Source organism: Somniosus microcephalus, chromosome 15, assembly GCF_052327205.1.
Source record: "Somniosus microcephalus isolate GS21.2 chromosome 15, FLI_Smic_1.0, whole genome shotgun sequence".
Lineage (NCBI taxonomy): Eukaryota > Metazoa > Chordata > Chondrichthyes > Squaliformes > Somniosidae > Somniosus > Somniosus microcephalus.
Genome location: NC_141001.1, coordinates 13,288,097 through 13,308,193, shown reverse-complemented (window position 1 = coordinate 13,308,193; position 20,097 = coordinate 13,288,097). Strand labels below are relative to the sequence as shown.

The 20,097-nt window shown below is 48.5% G+C and overlaps 1 protein-coding gene across 1 annotated transcript in view; it reads left to right on the top strand.

The window, feature by feature from the left end:
- Positions 1-20,097, top strand: part of LOC147106550 (intestinal mucin-like protein) — a 65,578-nt gene that overhangs the window by 37,725 nt on the left and 7,756 nt on the right. Inside the window, exon 12 of the mRNA XM_086007501.1 lies at positions 14,531-14,648. Coding sequence (XP_085863627.1) covers positions 14,531-14,648 — 118 coding nt within the window. The remainder of the gene's footprint in view (positions 1-14,530; positions 14,649-20,097) is intronic.

The following is a 20,097-nucleotide window of genomic DNA, read 5'->3' as shown; positions in this document are numbered from 1 at the left end:
CTCCCCGGGTTCCTGACCTTCTTCCCTGCCCAAGTTTCTCCCCCCCCCGCCCCACCTCACCGGGGTTCCTGACCGTCTCCCCTGCCCAAGCTCCTCCCCCTGCCTCCCCCCTCACCGGGGTTCCTGAACTTCTCCCCTGTCCAAGCTCCTCCCCCCGCCTCCCCCCCTCACCGGGGTTCCTGACCTTCTCCCCTGCCCAAGCTCCTCCCCCCGCCTCCCCCCTCACCGGGGTTCCTGACCTTCTCCCCCTGCCCAAGCTCCTCCCCCCTCACCGGGGTTCCTGACCTTCTCCCCTGCCCAAGCTCCTCCCCCCGCCTCCCCCCTCACCGGGGTTCCTGACCTTCTCCCCTGCCCAAGCTCCTCCTCCCGCCTCCCCCCTCACCGGGGTTCCTGACCTTCTCCCCTGCCCAAGCTCCTCCCCCCGCCTCCCCCCTCTCCCCTCACCGGGGTTCCTGACCTTCTCCCCTGCCCAAGCTCCTCCCCCTTCACCGGGGTTCCTGACCTCCCCCCGCCTCCCCCCTCTCCCCTCACCGGGGTTCCTGACCTCCCCTGCCCAAGCTCCTCCCCCCTCACCGGGGTTCCTGACCTCCCCTGCCCAAGCTCCTCCCCCCTCACCGGGGTTCCTGACCTCCCCTGCCCAAGCTCCTCCCCCCTCACCGGGGTTCCTGGCCTCCCCTGCCCAAGCTCCTCCCCCCTCACCGGGGTTCCTGACCTCCCTTGCCCAAGCTCCTCCCCCTCACCAGGGTTCCTTACCTCCCCTGCCCAAGCTCCTCCCCCCTCACCAGGGTTCCTTACCTCCCCTGCCCAAGCTCCTCCCCCCCTCCCCACCAAGGTGCCTGACCTCCCTCCAACAAGTTCCTGACCTTCCCTCCCCGCCACAGATGGGGCATTGTGTGTGGGTCAGGGATTGTTAACAGGTTTATTGGGTATGAAGTGAATAGTGACAGTGTCGTGACTTCCGGATTTCATCCAGTCCAATGATGTCACTTGCCACACACGCACCGAGCTTTCCGAGAAATCAACCAGGTCTAGGAGGAGGAGAGGGAGAACGTGGTGCAGGTGTAAAGGTGGTGGGGTTGGAAGAACGTGATCCGTCTCACCATCTGGATCTAAAAGATGCTGTTCCTCAAGCTTACGTTGAGCTTCATTGGAACAGTGTAGGAGTCCGAGGTCAGAGTGGAGACCAAACGCAGACTGGGTGACCGCTTTGCGGAACACCTCCGTTCAGTCTGCAAGCGAGACCCCGAACTCCCGGTCGCCTGTCATTTTAATTCTCCGCCCCACTCCCACTCTGGCTGCCATGTTTACCTCTAAAACAATAATGAATACACTTTAAAATTGGCTGTAAAGTGATTTGGGCTATCCTGAAAATGTAAATTTGTTTTTATATTATTGGCCACAACTAAGCAAGTATCAGGGCCCATTTAAATCCAATATTTATATAAAGCCTTTTGTCTCTCTATGACTTCCAATTATCAGGACTGACATTTACAGGCAAAACTTTTGTAGAAGAGGTTTTCCTTTAACTAAATTATAGCTGACCTGGTGCTGATCTATTTCAGGAAGTGACAATCGCACAGCAGACAGTTCATGAATAAAGGGTGAAAAAGGTATAGCCTGGGAATTATTAATACAACAACAACCATATAAATACCTAGCTTGATTTAACAATAAAGGCTCATAAAGTGGTACAACTGAAATTCCAAATATGGTACAATTAGAATCAAGGTCCAAACAACTGCTTCCTTTAATGGATGCTGTCATTGCTGATCTCCTGATTGATGGGTCCATTAGATTATAGTATCCACTTTAAACAAAGTGTGTGCTGTAAATGTCAGTACATTCATGTTTATGCTTTAAAGGCCTTATTACAGCACTACACTTGTATAGGGCCCTGGTGAGACTATACCTGGCGTATTCATAGAATCATAGAAATTTACAGCGCAGAAGGAGGCCATTCAGCCCATCTTGTCCGTGCTGGCCGACAAAGAGCTATCCAGCCTAATCCCGCTTTCCAGCACTTGGTCCGTAGCCTTGTAGGTTACGGCACTTCAGGTGTACATCCAAGTACTTTTTAAGTGTGATGAGGTTTTCTGCCTCTACCACCCTTTCAGTCAGTGAGTTCCAGACCCCCACCATCCTCTGGGTGAAAAAAATTCTCCTCAACTCTCCTCTAAACCTCCTACCAATTACTTTAAATCTATGCCCCCTGGTTATTGACCCTTTTGCTAAAGGAAACAGGTCCTTCCTATCCACTTTATCTGGGCCCCTCAATACACCTCAATTAGGTCTCCCCTCCGCCTCCCCTGTTCCAAAGAGAACAAGCCCAGCCTATCCAATCTTTCCTCACAGCTAAAATTCCCCAGCCCAAGCAACATCCTCGTAAATCTCCTCTGTACCCTCTCTAGTGCAATCACATCCTTCCTGTAATGTGGTGACCAGAACTGCACGCAGTACTCTAGCTGCAGCCTAACTAGTGTTTTATACAGTTCATAACCTCCCTGCCCTTATATTCTATGCCTCGGCTAATAAAGGCATGTATCTCATATGCCTTCTTAACGACCTTATCATAGAAACATAGAAGATAGGAGCAGGAGTAGGCCATTCGGCCTCTCGAGCCTGCTCCGCCATTCAATGAGATCATAGCTGATCATCCAAATTCAGTACCCTGTTCCTGCCTTCTCTCCATATCCCTTGATCCCTTTAGCTTTAAGAAATATATCCAACTCCTTCTTGAATATATTTAATGAATTGGCCTCTACAGCCTTCTTTGGCAGAGAATTCCACAGGTTCACCACTTTCTGGGTGAAGAAATTCCTCCTCATCTCTGTCCTAAATTGCTTACCCCTTATCCTTAGACTGTGACCCCTGGTTCTGGACTCCCTGACCATCGGGAACATCCTTCCAGCATCTAGTCTGTTTAGTCCTGTTAGAATTTTATAAGTTTCGATGAGATCCCCTCTCATTCTTCTAAACTCCAGCGAGTACAAGCCCAATCGACCCAATCTCTTCTCAAACGTCATTCCTGCCATCCCAGGTATCAGTCTGGTGAATCTTCTCTGCACTCCTTCCATGGCAAGAACATCCTTCTTCAGATAAGGCGACCAAAACTGCACACAATACTCGAGATGTGGCCTCACCAAGGCCCTGTACAACTGCAGCAAGACATCCTTGTTCCTGTACTCAAACCCTCTCGCTACGAAGGCCAACATACCATTTGCCTTCTTAACCGCCTGCTGCACCTGAATGCTTACTTTCAGTGACTGGTGCACAAGCACTTCCCCTTCTCCGAATCTATTGCCATTTAGATAATAATCTGCCTTCCTGTTTTTGACACCAAAGTGGATAACCTCGCATTTATCCACGTTATATTGCATCTGCCATGCTTCTGCCCAATCACCCAACCTGTCCAAATCATACTGGAGTTTCTCGGCATCCTCCTCACAGCACACACGCCCACCCAGCTTTGTGTCGTCTGCAAACTTGGAGATATTACATCTAGTTCCCTCGTCCAGATCATTAATATATATTGTGAATAGCTGGGGCCCAAGCACCGATCCCTGCGGTACCCCACTAGTCACTGCCTGCCACTCGGAAAAAGAGCCGTTTATTCCAACTCTTTGCTTTCTGTCTGCCAACCAGTTCTCTATCCAGTCAATACCTTGCCCCCAATCCCATGTGCCTTCATTTTACACGCTAATCTCTTATGCGGGACCTTATCGAAAGCCTTTTGAAAATCCAAATACACCACATCCACTGGTTCTCCCTTATCTATTTTACCAGTTACATCCTCAAAAAATTCCAGTAGATTAGTCAAGCACTTGTAGTCATAGAGTCATAACGGCACAGAAGGAGGCCATTCAGCCCATCGAGTCCATGCTGACTCTCTGTAGAGCAACCTAGTCAGTCCCATTCCCCCGCTCTATCCCCATAGCCCTGCAAGTTTATTTCCCTCAAGTGCCTATCCAGTCTCCCCTTGAAAAGATTGAGGCCTAGATATTCAGTGGGCTGCGCCACCAGTTAGCGCCTAAAGAGGGCACTCAGTGGCTTTAGCGCCACTGGCCACGCCTCCCGCGATATTTAGCGGGGCGCTAATGGCGGCGTTACCCTGTAGCGTTGCGCCGCCACTGATGACGTCATCGGTGTGCGCAGCGCCCCGCTACCGCCCCGATCGCGATATTTGGCTGCGCCCCCCGCTGTAACGCCGGTCGCAATCTGCGACAGGGTTAGGGGGGCCTACCTGCGGCTGTAGTGGCGCTAATTAAAGTGGAGGTGCGGGGCGGCCATTTTTTTTGCTGGCCGCCTGCCAGCACCTCCTCGCACCGCCGTCCCCGGCCTCCTGAGCACCCCCCCCACCCCGGGCAGCGCCGGCTGTGTCCCAAGTGCCCGGCACTTCTCGGTGCCGGGCTCTTTTGCCGGCACTCACGATCTCGGATCGCGCTGGTGCAGGCCCCTCCCCTTTAAGAAGGGGAGGAAGGCCTGCAGTAATGCAGCGTGCCGTGCCGCAGCGTGTGGCGCTGCGGCACGTTGTGCTGCGATATTCAGTTTCAGCGCCCCAAGAGGGACGCGTGGCGCCTCGAGCAGCGCCGCGCTTCTGTTTGGGGCGCTGAAACTTAATATCGGGATGGCGCAAGTGGCTCCGTTCACAGCGGTAATTCCAGCGCCCAGGTTTGGGGCGCCACCGAATTTCTAGGCCTGAGTGTCTCTGCTTCCACCACTTCCGTCGGCAGCGAATTCCAGGTCATCACCACTCGCTGCGTAAAAAAGTTTTTCCTCACATCCCCCCTATATCTCTTGCCCAAAACCTTAAATCTGTGTCGGCTAGTCCATCAACTAGTGGGAACAGCCTTTCCCCGTCTAGCCTATCCAAACCCATCATAATCTTGTACACCTCTATCAAATCATCCCTCAACCTCCTTTGCTCTAATGAAAACAAATCCAGCTTCTCCAACCTGCCCTTGTAGCTAAGATCCCCCATCCCCGGAACCATTCTGGTAAATCTCCTCTGCACCCTCTGAAGGGCCTTCACATCCTTCCTAAAGTGTGGTGACCATAACTGGACGCAATACTCCAGTTGTAGCCTAACCAGTGCTTTATAAAGGTTCAGCATAACTTCTCTACTTTTGTACTCAATACCTCCATTATGAAGCCCAAGGTCCCATATGCTTTGTTAACCATTTTCTCAATATGTCCTGTCACCTTCAGTGACCGATGCACATTAACTCCCAGGTCCCTCTGTCCCAGCACACTCTTTAAAACTGTGCCATTAAGTGTATATTACTTCTCCCTGTTCCTTCTGCCGAAATGCATCATCTCACACTTCTCTGTATTAAATTCCATCTGGCACTTGTCTGTCCACTCTGCTAGCCTTTCTATGTCCTGTTGTAGTCGATTGGTATCATCTTCACTGTTTGCCACACCCCCAAGTTTGGTGTGATCGACAAATTTAGAAATTCTACTCTATATTCCAATATCCAAGTCATTTATATATATCTAAAAAAGCAGTGGCCCCAGCACTGACCCTTGGGGAACACCACTGTCTACCAACATCCACTCTGAAAAACAGCCATTTACTACAACTCGCTGTTTTCTATCCTTAAGCCAATTCCTTATCCAAGCTGCTACCGACCCACCTATTCCATGAGCCTCAATTTGGTTAACCAGCCTTCTATGTGGCACTTCGTCAAACGTCTTCCGAAAATCCATGTAGACAACATCCATTGCATTCCCTTCATCAATCCTCTATGTTACTTCATCAAAAAATTCAATTAGGTTAGTAAAACACGATCTGCCTTTTACAAATCCATGTTGGCTCTCCTTAATTAGCTTAAACCTCTACAAGGGCCCGTTAATTTTTTCCTTGATTATTGTTTCTAAAACTTTACCCACCACTGATGTTAAACTGACCAGCCTATAATTACTAGGATTGTCCTTACACCCTTTCATAGAAACATAGAAACATAGAAGATAGGAGCAGGAGTAGGCCATTCGGCCCCTTGAGCCTGCTCCGCCATTCAATGCGATCATAGCTGATCATCCAAATTCAGTACCCGGTCCGTGCTTTCTCCCCATACCCCTTGATCCCTTTAGCCTGAAGAAATATATCCAACTCCTGCTTGAATATATTTAATGAACTGGCCTCCACTGCCTTCTGTGGTAGAGAGTTCCACAGGTTCACCACTCACTGGGTGAAGAAATTCCTCCTCATTTCTGTCCTAAATGGCCTACCCTTTATCCTTAGACTGTGTCCCCTGGTTCTGGACTCCCCAACCATCGGGAACATCCTTCCTGCTTCTAGTCTGTCCAGTCCTGTCAGAATTTTGTAAGTTTCAATGAGATCACCTCTCATTCTTCTAAACTCCAGCGAGTACAAGCCTAATCGACCCAATCTCTCCTCATACGTCATTCCTGCCATCCCAGGTATCAGCCTGGTGAATCTTCACTGAACTTCTTCCATGGCAAGAACATCCTTCCTCAGATAAGGCGATCAAAACTGCACACAATACTCAAGATGTGGTCTCACCAAGGCCCTGTACAACTGCAGCAAGACGTCCTTGTTCCTGTACTCAAACCCTCTCGCTACGAAGGCCAACATACCATTTGCCTTCTTAACCGCCTGCTGCACCTGCATGCTTACCTTCAGCGACTGGTGCACAAGGACACCCAGGTCTCGTTGCACTTCCTCTTCTCCGAATCTATTGCCATTTAGATAATAATCTGCCTTCCTGTTTTTGCCACCAAAGTGGATAACCTCACATTTATCCACGTTATATTGCATCTGCCATGTTTCTGCCCAATCACCCAACATGTCCAAATCATCCTGGATTCTTGAACAATGGTGTTACATTTGCCACTTTCAAATCCTCAGGCACCTCCCAGCATCTAGGGAAGATTGGAAAATTATGGCAAGCCCTTCCGTTATCTCTTCCCCCAATTCCCTTAGTAACCTGGGATGCAAGCCATCTAGACCAGGCGACTTGTCCACTCTAAGCATACCCAGCCTTTCTTGTACATCCTGTCTATCAGTTTTCACTCCTTCCATTGCTTCTACCTTCTCCACTTCACCGATATTTTGTCAACATCCACCTCCTTAGTAAACACCGATACAAAGTACTCATTGAGTATGCTAGCCTTGCCCTGTGCCTCTAAGCATATATCACCTTCTTTGTCTCTAATAGGCCCTTTCTCGCCTCTTACTACCCGCTTACTGTTTACATGCCAGTAGAAGATTTTTGGCTTCCCTTTTATGTTAACCGCCATTCTACTCTCATATTCTCTCTTTGCCAATCTTATTTTCATCTTCACTTCCCCTCTCAACTTATTGTATTTGGTCTGGTTCTCCATTGAAGAATTCACCTGACATGCATCATACACCCTCTTTTTTTGTTTCATCATCTTCTCTATCTCCCTCGTCATCCAAGGAGACCCTGCTTTGGTTCCCTTACCCTTCCCTCTTGTTGGAATGTACCTAGCCTGTACTTGGAACATCTCCTCCTTAAAGATCGCCCATTGTTCCGTTACAGTTTTTCCTGTCAGTCTTTGGTTCCATTTTACCCTGGCTAGATCCTTTTGCATCCCGTTGAAGTTAGCCCTATTCCAGTTTAGAAGTTCCACTCTAGATTGTTCCTTGCTCCTCTCCATTGCTAATCTAAATCTTATGATACGATGATCACTCGTACCCAAGTGTTCTCCCACAGACACTTGGTCGGCCTGGCCCACCTCATTCCCGAGCACCAGATCCAGAAATGCCTCCTTCCTAGTTGGGCCAAGAACATATTGGTCAAGGAAATTCTCCTGAACACATTTCAGAAATTCCTCCCCCTCCTTTCCCTTTACCCTAGCATTATCCCAATCGATAGTTGAGTAATTAAAGTCCCCCAATATCATCACTCTATAGCTCTTGCATATCTCTGCGATTTCCCTGCAGATTTGCTCCTCTACCTCCCTCTCACTATTTGGAGGCCTGTAGAATACCCCCAATAGCATGATGATGCCCTTTTTGCTCCTCAATTCTAACCAAATGGATTCTGTCCTTGCCCCCTCAAGAACATCCTCCCTTTCCAACACAACAATGTCTTCCCTAATCAGCACCGCCACCCCACCTTACTTTTTTCCTTCCCTATCTTTTCTGAACACCTTGTACCCTTGAATATTAAGTGCCCAGTCCTCACCGTTTCTGAGCCACATTTCCATTATTGCCATAAAATCATATTGCGACACAGCTAATTGTGCTTGTAGCTCACCAACCTTATTCACCACACTTTGTGCGTTTACGTACATGCATTCTAAACTCATTTTTGAATTTTTCGTAGTCTTAGTCTGCTGCTATCTAATGTGGTACTACTTCTGCCTCTAGCACTACTTTCTTCTCTAGTACTATCCAATACACTCACTCTTTTATGCACCTTATTCCTCTTTTCTACTCCTATATGCTGGTGCCCATCCCCCTGCCAAGTTAGTTTAAACCCTCCCCAGCAGTACTAGCAAACTTCCCTGTGAGAATATTGGTCCCTGCTCTGTTGAGGTGTAACCCGTCCAGCTTGTATAGGTCCCACCTTCCCCAGAAATGGTCCCAATGCCTCAGGAATCTAAGGCCCTCCCTCCTGCACCATCTCTCCAGCCACGTATAAACTCTGCCTGCAGGACCTCATTCCTCTTTCTGCCTATGTTGTTGGTACCGATATGGATAATGACCTCTAGCTGTTCACCCTCCCCCCTCAGAGTGTCCTGCAGCCACTCAATGACATCCTTGACTCTGGCACCAGGGAGGCAACATACCATCTTAGAGTCACGTGTATGGCCACAGAAACGCCTGTCTGCTCCCCCACCACTATTGCTCTTCCACTCTTTTTCCTCCCCCCCTGTGCAGCTGAGCCATCCGTGGTGCCGTGGACTTGACTCTGGCTGCACTCCCCAGAGGAACCATCACCCTCACCAGTACTCAGAACAGAATACTGGTTGGAGAGCGTGATGCACTCTGGGGATGCCTGCACTACCTGCCTGGTCCTCCTCTTCTGTCTGGCGGTCACCCATTCCCTCTCTGCCTGCATACTCTTAAGCTGCGGGGTGACCACCTCTAGAAATGTGCTATCCACGTAACTCTCAGCCTCGCGGATGCTCCGCAGTGACTCCAGCCGCCGCTTCAATTCCGAAACCTAGAGCTCGAGTTGCTGTAGCTGATGACACTTCCCGCACATGTAGTCGTCCAGGCTACACGGAGCATCCAGGACTTCCCACATGGCACAGGATGTGCACTTCACAGGACTGAGCTGCCCTGCCATGCCTCTAGTTAATAGACTAAGAACTAACCCAGCAGAAATAAACTTAAAACTTAACAAAAAACACTCCCCAGCTACTCACCAATCAGCTCTTTTCCCACCACCGAGGTTAGGCTGACCGGCCTGTAATTATTCGGTCTATCCCTTTCTCCCTTTTTAAACAATGGTACCACGTTAGCAGTCCTCTAGTCCTTCGGCACCACACCTGTAGCCAGAAAGGATTGGAAATGACGGTTAAAGCCTCTGCTATTTCCTCTCTTACTTCTCTTAAGAGTCTGGGATACATTTCATCCGGTCCTGGGGATTTAAACACTTTCAAAGATGCTAAACCCCTTAATACTTCCTCTTTCACGATGTTTATTTCATCCAATATTTCACACTCCTCCTCCCTGATCGCAATGTCTACAGTGTCCCTCTCTTTTGTGAAAACAGATGCAAATTATTCATTAAGAACCATACCCATGTCTTCCGCCTCCACACACAGGTTACCTTTATGGTCCCTAACAGGCCCTACTCTTACTTTAGTTATCCTCTTGCTTTTAATGTATTTATAAAAGATCTTTGGGTTTTCCTTGATTTTACTCGCCAATGATTTTTCATGCCCTCTCTTTGCTTTCCTAATTTCCTTTTTAATTCCACTCCTGCACTTTCTATACTCCTCTAGGATTTCTGCAGTACTGAGCCCTCGGTATCTGTTATAAGCTTCCCTTTTTTTCTTTATCCTACCCTGTATGCCCCTTGACATCCAGGGAGCTCTAGATTTGTTAGTCTCACCCTTTTTCTTTAAGGGAACATACTTGCTCTGAACCCTCACTATCTCCTCCTTGAATGCCTCCCACTGCTCTGACACTGATTTACCTTCAAGTTTCTGTCTCCAGTCCACTTTTTTCCCATCTCAGCTTAGTAAATGAGCTTTTCCCCAATTGAGAACTTTTATTCCTGGTCTGTCCTTCTCCTTTTCTATAACTACCCTAAATCTAACTGAATTATGATCACTACCACCAATATGCTCTCCCACTGATACCCTTTCCACCTGCCCAGCTTCATTCCCTAAGACTAGGTCCAGAACCGCCCCCTCTCTTGTTGGGCATGCAAGTGCTGGCTAAAAAAATTCTCCTGAATGCATTTTAAGAATTCTGCTCCCCCTATACCTTTCACACTAATTTTTTCACTGTTAATATTAGGGAAGTTGAAATCCCCTACTATTACTGCCCTATTTTAACACATCTGAAGAAATGTGCCTCCATATTTGCTCTTGTATCTCCCTCTGACTATTTGGGGGTCTATAGTACACTCCCAGCAGTGTGATTGCCTCTTGTTTGTTTTTCAGTTCAACCCATATGGCCTCATTTGATGATCCTTCTAAGATATCATCCCCCCTCACAACTGTAATTGTTTCTTTAATCAATATTGCGACCCCCCTCCTTTTTTATCCCCCTCTCTATCTCGTCTGAAAACTGAGTTCCCATTCCTGCCCTTCTTTCAGCCATGTTTCAGGAATAGCTATAATATCATACTCCCACGTGTCTATCTGTGCCCTCAGCTCATCTGCTTTATTCCCTAGACTCCTTGTATTGAAGTATATGCCATTTAGCACTGCCAGACTCCCTTGTCTATTATTTAGCCTTTGTTTCCTCTGCCTTCCAAACTTGCTTACTAATTTTCTGCCTTCCATTTCCAGTTTTGCTTCTCTCCTTTCTGAATCTACTCTCCGGTTCCCATCGCCCTGCCAAGCTAATTTAAACCCTCCCCAACAGCACTAGCAAACCCCACCACAAGGATATTGGTCCTGGTTCTGTTGAGGTGCAACCCATCTGGCTTGTACAGGTCCCACCTCCCCCAGAAATGGTTCCAAAGCCTCAGGAATCCAAAGCCCTCCCTCCTGCACCATCTCTCCAGCCACGCATTCATCTGTTCTATCCTCCTATTTCTATACTCACTAGCGCGTGGCACCAGGAGTAATCCGGAAATGACTGCCTTTGAGGTCCTGCTTTTTAATCTCTTTCTTAGCTCCCTAAAATCTGCCTGCAGGACCTCATCCTTCTTTCTACCTATGTCGTTGGTAGAGGGGTCAACAACCAGGGGGCATAGATTTAAATTAATTGTTGGGGAGATTTCGAGGGGATTTGAAGGGAAATTTCTTCATCCAGAGGGGGGTGGGGGTCTGGAATTCACTGCCTGAAAGGGTGGTAGAGGCAGAAACCCTCACCACATTTAAGAAGCGCTTGGATATGCACTTGAAGTGCCGTAACCTACAAGGCTACGGACCAAGAGCTGGGAAGTGGGATTAGGCTGGAGAGCTCTTTGTCGGCCGGCATGGACATGATGGCCTGAAATGGCCCCTCCGTGCTGTAAATTTCTATGATTCTATGAATCAGCTGTAGTCTACACAGGAATTTCTTGTTTTCAAACTTCAAATCCTTGATGACAATGTCCTTAGAATAAACCTTTTAACAAGCATAAAGATAGAGATCATCATAACCAATTAAACACCCAGCTGTCAGCATGCTTTCCTGGGTTCCCACAGACACTCAGGCTGATCCAAAGCCACTAACCCTGTTGCAGTCTGTGACGTCACCTGTTGCCGGGTGGCCCTTAATTGGCCTGCTGAGCCCGTTGGGCGGGCTCAACAAGGTCAATCAAGGGAAAATCGCACAGATTGGCCAGACGTCGAAGTAGGCGGGTCAAAAACCCGAAAGGGGAAGTCCCGCTTTCTTCCAGACAGGTTCGGGAAAATCTACCCCCTGATCTTCTGTGCCTCTCTGCAGGTTAAAAAAAAAAGCACTTTGCAAAATCTAGTTTGATATTATGGCCCAGAAATTCCAGAACGGGGCTTGCAGCGCGTGCAAGCCCCGTATTTACACTTACCCCGCGCTACTGCCGATCAGCTCCAGGGACGCCTGGAATTGGTGTTTCCAGAAGAAGAATCCCGGGCAGCGTATGACGTCACGCCGCCCAGGAGTGCAGCCAGCGCGAAGTCAGGAGCGTGCAGTGCAAGTGAGACACGCCCCTTGACGTCTCAGTTTCACTGGACACGCCCCCAATGTTTCTGTCAAGCTACTAACCATTTTTACATTCAAAGCAGCAGTTTAAATAGGTTTTTGGAAGTTTTTTGAAGATTTTGGTAACTTTCATAAACTTTTTTAAATGTTTACATTATTTTGAGTAATCTGAAGTAGTTTTAAAGAGAATTAAAGCAATTTAAAGACTTTTAAAAGCCCTAAAAGAATTTTTTTAATTCCATTTATTTATTTAGCAATGTCGTCGTCATACGTGTCTTCACACTGTTCCCTTTGGGGAACTGTATGAAGTGGTGGAAGGATTTATGGCCATGATTAACGCTCATTCCGTGACCGTAACCATCTTTGAACCAGCCATTAGGGCGGTTAGTCCTATGGCGGGAGGGTTTTACGGGCTCCCACAAGCTATACAAGGAGGGGGGGCCACCCACACCCACGGACGCAAATATCCCACTGGATGTCAACCCAGAATTTAGAGCCGGAGCTCCGACTCCACTTGCCGGGACTGTCTGGAGCGGGGTTCGAAACCCTACCCTGATCTGGCCCAGCGGCGGGGATCCTACCACTATGACAAAGGCCCAACCCAATTAGCAACGTGAAATGGCAGCATAGGGCTCCAGTCACGGGGAGGGAAAAGGCGCAGGAAACGTATGGGTGTCACCTTTTGTGCGGAGTGGGCCTTTTGCGTAGCAGTAAGCATCCCCGCCGCTGGGCCAGAAGGAGTAGGGTTTTGAACCCCACTCCAGACAGTCCCGGCAAGTGGAGTCGGAGCTCCAACTTTAAATTCTGGGTGGACATCCAGCGGGATGCTTGCGTCCATGGGTGTTGGTGGCCCCCCCCCCCTCAGATGGGTTGTGGGAGCCCGTAAAACCCGCCCGCCATAGGACTAACCACCCTAATGGCTGGTTCAAAGATGGTTACGGTCACGGAATGAGCGTTAATCACGGCCATAAATCCTTCCACCACTTCATACAGTTCCCCAAAGGGAACAGTGTGAGGATACGTACGATGATGACCTCTTGCGCAATGCACCTCCTTGGACCCTCAGTCGCAGATGCGAGGGGGCAAGTTGTGCAATTGTTAAATTTTTTATTTTATTGACATGTAAAATGTTGGCCCAGTAATTCCCTTCCAAATGCGCTAGTACGGTCGGGGTACTTACGCATCTGGCCGGATGAAATGCCGGTTTTCAGCATGCACAGTGCATGTGGGGAAAACCGGCATTTCCTGTCCTCTGAACGAAGGGGTTCAGAGGCAGAACGCGTGCGACTGCACAGGCAGCGCGTGCGCAGTATAATTCGCCGCTTTCATTAATGCTTTCAGTGAGGTCCAGTCATTACAACTTACACATGAAAAAAGCATGGGTACAGTTGCTCCAGAGGCTGCGGAGGAAGATATTTCTTATCGTGGAGCTTCTGAAAGTGTGTATGTCTGTATATATTCCTTTGCATGTTATGTATATATTCCTTTACTTATGTGTATGAATGTATTATTTAATTATGACTTCCAGAGAAAGTAACTTATTGGAAAATCATAATTAAAAATATACATTCATACACATTAGTAAAGGAATATAAAACATACATACATATACGTAAAGGAATATATGTGGACATACATACATAACTCATTCTCACATTCCATTCACACAGCCACAATTGCTCCTTCTACCTACCGTTCTGAAAACCCGTTTAAAAAAAAAAAAAAAATTAAAGTTTAAAACTTAGTTAAAATTTCTTAAAATAACTTCCCTCCCTTTCCCAAACCTAAATATTGCATTTCATAAGCTCCTCCATAAAATATATCTCCTTCCCCAGCCAATGAACAACTTTACACTTGCTTTTTTTAAGTGCAAGTTCTAGGGACTTACCCTCACTGAATCCATCAGTGAAATCTACAAAGTTCACTGCGCAAGCGCTGCCTGTGCAGTCGCACGCGCTGTGAATAGACCTCGGGTCTGGAAATGCCGGCGTTCCCCGCATGCACTGTTCCTGCTGAACGCCGGCATTTCCAACGGCCAGATGCGTGAGTAACCCGACCGTACTCACGCTTCTGGCCTGGAATTTCTGGCCCATTGTTTTTAAAGTTTTTCATTTACAGTGCAAAATCAGGCAATATTTTGAATATAAAATTCTCCCCTCGTCTTACTGTCATCTTTAAAGTATGCAATAATTCTGGAATTTGAATCGAACTCACTGAATTTAATGAGCTCAATTATGTTCACATTTGCAGGTATTCCAAAGTCCTGTAGCATTACACAAACCACAACCTATATCAACCACCATGGATGTCGATCTGAACAAAAAGTGTCGATGACTTACTGTGGAGGACGCTGTATGACGTATTCTATGTACGTATAGAGAAACATGAGAGTGAGAGTCTGAGAGAAAGATAAGCACAGGCCAAGACAAACATCATGGAGTGAGGCATAATTTGGCTGAAACATGAGATAGAAAGAGTTAACTATTACGAGAAACATGAGATACAGAGCACCGAGTCTGAGAGAAACATCAGGGAGAAGTCTTGACGAAGGGTTTCGACCAGAAACGTTGATTCTATTTCTCTCTCCACGTATGTTGCCTGACTTGCTGAGTTTTTCCAGCATTTTCTGTTGTTATCAGGGAGAGAGTGTTGAGGCAGGGAAGAACATCATGAAATGAGCACAGTCTGCAGAAAATAAAAGGGAGAGAGCACAGAGTCTGGGAAACGAGGGAGAGAGCACAGAGTCTGGGAAATGAGGGAGAGAGCACAGAGTCTGGGAAACGAGGGAGAGAGCACTTATCTGGGAAACAGAGAGCACAGAGTCTGGGAAACGGAGAGAGCACAGAGTCTGGGAAACAAGAGGGAGCCAGCACAGAGTCTGGGAAACAGGGAGAGAGCACAGAGTCTGGGAAACAGGGAGAGAGCAGAGAGTCTGGGAAACAGGGAGAGAGCACAGAGTCTGGGAAACAGGGAGAGAGCACAGAGTCTGGGAAATAACAGGGAGAGAGCACAGAGTCTGGGAAACAGGGAGAGAGCACAGAGTCTGGGAAATAGGGAGAGAGCACAGAGTCTGGGAAACAACAGGGAGAGAGCACAGAGTCTGGGAAACAGGGAGAGAGCACAGAGTCTGGGAAACAGGGAGAGAGCACAGAGTCTGGGAAACAGGGAGAGAGCACAGAGTCTGGGAAACAGGGCAAGAGCACAGAGTCTGGGAAACAGGGAGAGAGCACAGAGTCTGGAAAACAGGGAGAGAGCACAGAGTCTGGAAAATAGGGAGAGAGCACAGAGTCTGGGAAACAACAGGGAGAGAGCACAGAGTCTGGGAAACAGGGAGAGAGCACAGAGTCTGGAAAATAGGGAGAGAGCACAGAGTCTGGGAAACAACAGGGAGAGAGCACAGAGTCTGGGAAACAGGGAGAGAGCACAGAGTCTGGGAAACAGGGAGAGAGCACAGAGTCTGGGAAACAGGGAGAGAGCACAGAGTCTGGGAAACAGGGCAAGAGCACAGAGTCTGGGAAACAGGGAGAGAGCACAGAGTCTGGAAAACAGGGAGAGAGCACAGAGTCTGGGAAACAAGAGGGAGAGAGCACAGGGTCTGGGAAACAGGGAGAGAGCACAGAGTCTGGGAAACAGGGAGAGAGCACAGAGTCTGGGAAACAACAGGGAGAGAGCACAGAGTCTGGGAAACAACAGGGAGAGAGCACAGAGTCTGGGAAACAGGGAGAGAGCACAGAGTCTGGGAAACAAGAGGGAGAGAGCACAGAGTCTGGGAAACAGGGAGAGAGCACAGAGTCTGGGAAACAGGGAGAGAACACAGAGTCTGGGAAACAGGGAGAGAGCTCAGAGTCTGGGAAACAGGGAGAGAGCACAGAGTCTGGGAAACAGGGAGAGAGCACAGAGTCTGGGAAACAGGGAGAGAGCACAGAGTCTGGGAAACAGGGAGAGAGCACAGAGTCTGGGAAACAGGGCGAGAGCACAGAGTCTGGGAAACAGGGAGAGAGCACAGAGTCTGGGAAACAGGGAGAGAGCACAGAGTCTGGGAAATAACAGGGAGAGAGCACAGAGTCTGGGAAACAGGGAGAGAGCACAGAGACTGGGAAATAACAGGGAGAGAGCACAGAGTCTGGGAAACAGGGAGAGAGCACAGAGTCTAGGAAACAAGAGGGAGAGAGCACAGAGTCTGGGAAACAGGGAGAGAGCACAGAGTCTGGGAAACAACAGGGAGAGAGCACAGAGTCTGGGAAACAGGGAGAGAGCACAGAGTCTGGGAAACAGGGAGAGAGCACAGAGTCTGGGAAACAGGGAGAGAGCACAGAGTCTGGGAAACAGGGAGAGAGCACAGAGTCTGGGAAACAGGGCGAGAGCACAGAGTCTGGGAAACAGGGAGAGAGCACAGAGTCTGGGAAACAGGGAGAGAGCACAGAGTCTGGGAAATAACAGGGAGAGAGCACAGAGTCTGGGAAACAGGGAGAGAGCACAGAGACTGGGAAATAACAGGGAGAGAGCACAGAGTCTGGGAAACAGGGAGAGAGCACAGAGTCTAGGAAACAAGAGGGAGAGAGCACAGAGTCTGGGAAACAGGGAGAGAGCACAGAGTCTGGGAAACAACAGGGAGAGAGCACAGAGTCTGGGAAACAGGGAGAGAGCACAGAGTCTGGGAAACAGGGAGAGAGCACAGAGTCTGGGAAACAACAGGGAGAGAGCACAGAGTCTGGGAAACAGGGAGAGAGCACAGAGTCTGGGAAACAAGAGGGAGAGAGCACAGAGTCTGGGAAACAGGGAGAGAGCACAGAGTCTGGGAAACAGGGAGAGAACACAGAGTCTGGGAAACAGGGAGAGAGCACAGAGTCTGGGAAACAGGGAGAGAGCACAGAGTCTGGGAAACAGGGAGAGAGCACAGAGTCTGGGAAACAGGGAGAGAGCACAGAGTCTGGGAAATAACAAGGAGAGGAAGAGTGCAGTCTGAGCGAAACATTAGCCAGATAATCAAGTCTAAGAGAAAAACTAGTGACTGAGCACTGTTTGCTAGAGAAACATTAGAGAGGGAGTGCACAGTTTGGGAGAAACGTCTGTGAGAAATATCAGACAGTTTGCAGTCAGTCTGGGCAAAATTCTCAGCCTGAGAGAACCGTTGGGAAGAAAATCTTTTGAGTCTGAAGTAACGTTGTGTATTATTTACTGGAAGTAAAAAGACTGTGATTTGGGACAGAAGAACAGCTAGAAGAGCTAGTTGGCACAAAGCAAGATACGGCTGAGACAGTGGCCAATTTTAACTGTCCCCGATTGCTTGGAATGGTGCAGTTAAGATTGACCAGCTCTATTTACAGCTCTGTTCCTGCCAATCTGTGATTATTGCCTCTGGTTTTGTCAGCAGTTGAGGCTCCCACTGGATTTCAGCAGGTGAACCTGTTGGGAAGCAAGTGAGGAAATGGCCAGGAAGCTGACCAGTGACATTCAAATGAGTCGCAGCTGTTAAAATCTTCTGGGCCTCCAATGAAGACTCCTGTGCAGAATCGCTGTCTGCTCCTGCTGGCTTCCTGGCAAGAGCTAAAAGCAGCCCAATTATCTTAAGTATTTTTTATTTGGGGTGTTGTGTCTGTGTATAATAAGACACAGACTGCAGGAGAACGGTACAACAGGTGTTTACTCAACATGGCTCACACGGGAACTGATCTGTACAGATTACTACTCAGGGCTATATACAGGTGTGGTCACTGCCGGTACTGCAGTATACATGAGCTGTAAAAGATAGTTCCCCCCTTAAAGGTATATACATTACAATTCCTCCCCTTTTAGATTAACAGTACCATAACACTCATTTAACAATTAAATATCAAACTAATTACAATTAACACTTTTAACATGCAACATTAGCTGAAAATAGTCTATTTATATATTCAGTCTTTGGGGAGGCTTCCTGATCCTTTCTGGATAGCGCCTTTCCCGAGTGTCTTGCTCTTGGTGCGGAGGCGATTCTGGCCCCCTGTCGTCGGTTGGTTCATCAGCTTCCGATGCTACTGTTTCTGGGGTAGATGCGACCTGTACATCGGGTTCATCACCAGGTACGTATGGGCGAGGCATGGGGTTGACTTGTTCCTGTGACTCTAGGATCTGGTCAGCATGGCATCTCACGATGCTCTCCCCAACGTCCACTGTGTACATTAGTGGGCCCTGCCGTGTGCATATCGTTCCTGGCTGCCATTTTTCTGTTCGGTAGTCGCGGGCCAAGACTGGTTGCCCTACATTGAAGCTCCTTGTTGGCTTCTCATGGATGTGCTGGAATTGCTTACTCTCAACATCTCTTCGTACGTTTGGTCTGAGCAAATCCAGGCGAGATCTTAACCTTCGGTTAAAGAACATCATGGCTGGGGCCTGGTTGGTGACTGCATGTGTCGCATTCCGGTAGGCGAACAGAAAATTGTCCACCTTGTGCTGCAGCGGAATGTTGTCATTGTACATAGCCTTTATTGCCTTCTTAAAGGTTTGTACGAACCTCTCAGCTAATCCATTTGTGGCTGGATGATACGGGGTGGATGTGTAATGCCTTACCCCATTCTTTTTCAAGAACCTCCGGAACTCTTCGGACACAAACTGTGGTCCGTTGTCGGAGCAAATCTGTTCTGGCAAGCCATTTCTGGCAAAAATGGTCCGTAGGACTGCAATAGTTTTCTCCGTGGTGGTGGAGGACATTTTGATGACCTCAGGCCATTTCGAGTGCGCATCCACAGCTATTAAAAACATTGAGTCCATGAATGGACCAGCAAAATCAATATGCACCCGTTGCCATGGAGATGAGGGCCACTCCCATGGGTGTAGAGGGGCCTGTGGTGGTGCATTTTGGACTTTCTGGCATCCTGAGCAGCTCTTGGTCAGGTCCTCGATTTGTTTATCGATTCCCGGCCACCACACATAAGCCCTGGCTAGGCTTTTCATTTTTACCCCTCCCAGATGACCCTCATGAAGCTCATTGAGCACTCTATCCCTTAACTTGGGTGGAATTACCACTCGGGATCCACACATCAAGGTCCCCCGGCACACTGACAGCTGTTCTCTCCTTGTCGAGAATGCTGGCAACAGTGAGTCGCCATGTGCTGGCCATCCCTTCACCTTCACCGTCAAATCATATACCCGAGACAGTGTCGGGTCATTTTGGGTTTCCTTTTCGATACAAGCGTTAGTTACCGGTAGGTATTCAACTATAGTCGAATGGAATATTTTGACAGGATCCACTGCTGGTGCTTCCTCCGCAGTAGGCAATGGCAGGCGTGATAGCCCATCAGCATTTCCATGCTGTTTTGTGCCCTTTATATTCAATCTCATAGTGGTGCTCCCCTAGAAAAAGTGACCATCTTTGTAGTCATTGCACAGTCATCACCGGAACGCCCTTCTTCAGATTAAAAATGGAGACAAGAGGCTGGTGATCAGTCAGCAAGGTGAATTTCTGCCCGTGCAGATAGTGATTGAACTTTTTCACTCCCCACACTAGGCTGAGGGCCTCCCTGTCAATCTGGGCGTAGTTACGCTCGGCTGAGAATTTGTGCGACAGCACCGCTCCAATGCCGTAGGGTGACGCATCACATGCCAACCAAATTGGTAATGCCGGGTTGTAGTGGGCCAATACCTCTTTCGATGTGATTAGTGTTTTGCTCTTCTGGAAAGCTCACCTACATTCGTCACTCCACTTCCATGACACCCCAATTTGCAGTAGGGTGTTCAGTGGGTGTAGTATTGTAGACAAATTTGGCAAGAACTTATGGTAGTAGTTTACCAGCCTGAGGAACGACCTCAGTTGTGACACATTTTCCGGTGCTGGAGCC